Source organism: Tupaia chinensis, unplaced genomic scaffold (assembly GCF_000334495.1).
Source record: "Tupaia chinensis unplaced genomic scaffold, TupChi_1.0 Scaffold148210_1, whole genome shotgun sequence".
NCBI classification, from domain to species: domain Eukaryota; kingdom Metazoa; phylum Chordata; class Mammalia; order Scandentia; family Tupaiidae; genus Tupaia; species Tupaia belangeri.
In genome coordinates, this window is record NW_006208060.1 from 879653 (window position 1) to 883791 (window position 4139).

General features: G+C 39.5%; 1 protein-coding gene across 1 annotated transcript in view; it reads right to left on the bottom strand.

The window, feature by feature from the left end:
* Positions 1-484: 484 nt before the first annotated feature.
* LOC102470033 (vomeronasal type-2 receptor 116-like) overlaps positions 485-4139 on the bottom strand; it is a 14360-nt gene continuing 10705 nt past the window's right edge. Inside the window, exon 6 of the mRNA XM_027769007.1 lies at positions 485-1395. Within this exon, the coding sequence (XP_027624808.1) occupies positions 485-1395 (911 nt within the window). The remainder of the gene's footprint in view (positions 1396-4139) is intronic.

A 4139-nucleotide genomic window follows, 5' to 3' on the forward strand; every position in this document is an offset into this window, starting at 1 on the left:
GACCGACTATAAATAAAATATAGAATGCTAGAGCCATAGAGAACATCAATGTAGTCACTAGTTCGTGATATAAAAAGAACAATGAACTGACAAAGTTTTAGATCAGCTGTCCTAGAAAAAGAGAACAAATGCAAGTCAATAAACCAGATATGAAAGTAGATACTTTATTGACCTTACGTAATCAAAAGTCTTATAGAAAATGTAAGGATAACAAATATGTAAAGAAATTAAAAAGATGCCCAAAATTTGAAAAATTGTTTTAGTACTAAAATTTCAAGGAGAGCCTTTAAGCTGAGATTCCATTTGAGTTTGTAGACTTAGATGGCTGGCTGAGTTTAGTTTTACATAGACTTTAAAGGAGGTGGTTGAATAAAGGTAAATTATTTTCAGTTACTTTATAATATTGAACCGTAAAATCTTGTTGGTTTTTCCTTAAATCCCTAAAAAATGTGATTGAGATTTGTGAAGTATAATGGCAGGATACTTATTTACTCTGACATTTCTTCTTTTTAAAACCTTTCAGAGAGTTCTTACTGGGTCTTACCAGAATAATGTAGCACTTTGGGGCAAAGATGCAGCCCAGGAGCCCTGCACTGGAGGCCAAGATAGAGAAGACCTCCACAGCCACCATGACCTTCCCCTTAGTGCTGTGGTAGAAGGGCAGGAAGGTGACCCAGACACTGCAGAACAGCAGCATGCTAAATGTGAGGAACTTGGCCTCATTGAACGTGTCAGGCAGGTTCCTGGCCAGGAAGGCCACCGTGAAGCTCCCCAGGGCCAAGGAGCCCAGGTAGCCCAGCACACAGTGGAAGGCAGTGACTGAGCCCTTGTTGCACACGATGATGAGGCTTCTGGGCTCAGAGTGCGAGTCTGTGTCAACAAAAGGGGGAGAGGATCCCAGCCAGATTGCACAGATAATCACTTGGATCAGGGAGCAGATGGGAATTACAGCGTTAGAGGCCCCTGACAGCAGCAAGTATCTCAGTATTCTTCTGGGCATCGTGGCCTTGAATGCCAGAATCACAGTCATGGTTTTGGCCAAAACCGTGGAAATTGCCACAGTGAACACAAGTGCAAATGTGACCTGTTGGAGGATGCAGGTGGCTGTGTTGGGACGGCCAATGAAGAGGAAGGAGGAGAGGAAGCATGGGAGGAGAGAAATGAGCAGGATGAAACTGAGAGCCCGGTTATTGGCCTTGACTATGGGAGTGTCTCGGTGCTTCACAAAGACCCCAAAAACCACAACTGTCACGAGAGAGAGGCACAGAGCCGTGAAGCCCAGAACCATCCCCAAAGCGTCCTCATAGCCCAGAAAGGTTAGATTCTTGGGGAGACAGCGACTTCTCTCACTGTTTGGATACTCTTGAGCTGGACACTGCATACACTGAGGTGCATCTGGAGAAAGAACAAGAGCTCAGCATTTTCTTTCCCAAGTTTTTCACTTCTGCCCCATTAAAGAAAATGTCACCTTTGCTGTGAGTCAGACTGCCTGTAATGTAATACCTGGACCCCCAGAGTATCTGCCTCACTGATTTAGGAAGAATGCTTTTAGCTCCAGCTAACACCAAACCCATTCTCTCTGGATCACTGCATATTGGGGTTTTTGGTTTGCTCCTCCAGTGACTCAGTGATGTTATCAGAACAAGGATTGTTTCCCTGTGTTCTTACTGTCTTCATTGTTCCCATGGCTTCTAACCCTTGACAGTTTAGTGCAGTCAAGATTAAAGGCTTTTGTTTTTGTTTTTTTTTTTTTTTGAGAGAGAGATGTTTTGTGCTCGCCAGACAGAGAGAGACATAGAGACAGAAAGTGAAAAATCACCCCCCAGCAGGGATGGGCATGGCGCAACTCCCCCCCCCCCGGGTGGGATAGTCACGCTCCAGAACTTTCTCTTCTATTTTTCTCTCAGGATCCTGGGCATGTACACACATGCATCCAGCATGACATTTAAGTTGCCGTGTCTGGGACTTGAACCATGGTCAACTTTAAAGGTCCCCAGCAACATAACCATCATGCCATCTGCTGGTCAAAAGATTAAAGGCTTTCTTAACCATACTCAATTGGAAAAGAAAAGTAAACATTCGACTTCCTGAGAAATCTTTATCATTACTCTAATTTCTACTGATTTCATCTTTGTATATAATTTTCTATCTTTCCTCATTCAACACTTTTATTTTTCTGTAACTATTCTTTTAAACATTTGGATTTGATTGTAACTTATTGTAGTTATAGAATTGTTAAATTTGATTTTAATAATACTATTGAAGGGTGGACTATAATCTTAAAAATTCCTATTCACTTACACCTGAGAGATGGTTTGATAACATCTTTGTGTTAAGTGGTAGGTGATCATCATTTTTTCTGTTGTCGTATGGTCTCTGTTTCAACTACTCACATCTGTTATTATAGAATGAAAGCAGTCATATCCACAGGTAAATTAGTGGGCAGAGAGGCCAGCAGGTGGCATGACGGTTCTGGCACCACATTCCCACATTGTCAACCACAGTTCGAGTCCCAGACCTGCTGGCTTGCTTTCTCACTTTCTCTTTTTCTTTCTCCCTCTCTGGTGAGTGCATGAGTCCTATAGTATATTTTAAAATAATAATAAGTAAAATTAAATAACTCTTTTAAAAATTAGTAGACATATGTGTTTATCAAGTATTATTCTTTTTTGATTTGCAAAGGGATGCATGTGCAGAGAGAAACAGAGGGAGAGAGAGAAGGAAAGTGAGGAAACACCTGCTAGGTGGGGTGGCCTTTTTGCAATCCCTCTCCTCCATTCTCAGGATTTTGAGCACGTACACACGTGCCCTGTTACTTTTTGTTTGTTAGTTTGTTTTTGTTTTTGTTTTTTAACATTACAACCACGTAGGATTTATCCCTAGAATACAAGCATGATTCAATATGTATAAAACAACAAATGTAATAGATCACATTAAGAGAAGAAATGAGAAAAATAATGTGATCATATTGACACATAAAAAGCATTTGATAAAATGTAATAGTCCTTTATGACTAAGAGTCAATAAAATGGGCATAGAAAATACATTTCATAACCAAATAAAGGCCATGTGTGACATTCCTGCAGCTAACATAATATTGAATGGGAAAAAGTGGAAACTTCTTCAACTTCAAACTAGAACAAGACAGAAATGTCCACTTCTTTTTTTTTTCTATGTCCAGACTTATTTCATCTCAAATCAAGATGATGACATTTTCTTTTTTTTCTTTTTTTAAATTCATTTTTTACATTAATTCACTGTACATCATTACAGCATACAACATGAATTTTCCATCCAAAATACACTGTATATTGGCTCAATCAAGCACATCAACATACATGTTCTCAGCAAATAATTTTCCATTTCTTATGTCTTGTATACTTTTTTTTTTTGCCATCCTTGATTCCCTCACCCTCTGCCATATCCCACCCTCCTCCCACATTGTCTCTGGTATCCACGGTTGCTTTCTATGACTCTCCCCCACCCCCAGTTAATTGATTTGCTAATGAACTTAATTAGTCTAAATATTTCCAATAGCAAGCGCAGCTGATATATACCTATACATGAACTCAAGTCTGACTTTAGGCATAAACCTCAGTGAGTAGAGTGAACATACTATAAAGATTCAGTCCCAAGAAATACAGAGGACCCCAAATAGAATCAACCCAAGAAGATCTTCTCCAAGACACATTATAGCCAGATTGACCAAAACCATAGACAAAGACAAGATACTGAGATTGGCAAGTTACCTACAAAGGATATCCCATGAGACTAACAACAGACCGCTCATTGGAAAAAAATGTGAGCGAGGAAAGAAGGGGAAAATATATTCAAAGTGTTAAGGGAAAAACAATTTCAACTGAGAATACTGTACCCAGCAAGATTATCGTTCATTTGGGAAGAAAAGACACCAACATTCCCAGATAAACAAAACCTGAAAGAATTTACCAGCACCAGACCAGATCTCCAAGAAGTTCTTAAGGGAGTGATATGTCAGTACAATTAAATGTAGACACAGAGAAATAACAGTTCAAAAACTAAGAAAATGGGCAACTTAATTGTAGGGACAAAGTCTGGAGTTGAATATTATATCCCAGAATTCAATCTGGAAGATCGAACCACAACAGAAGAAAGATTAA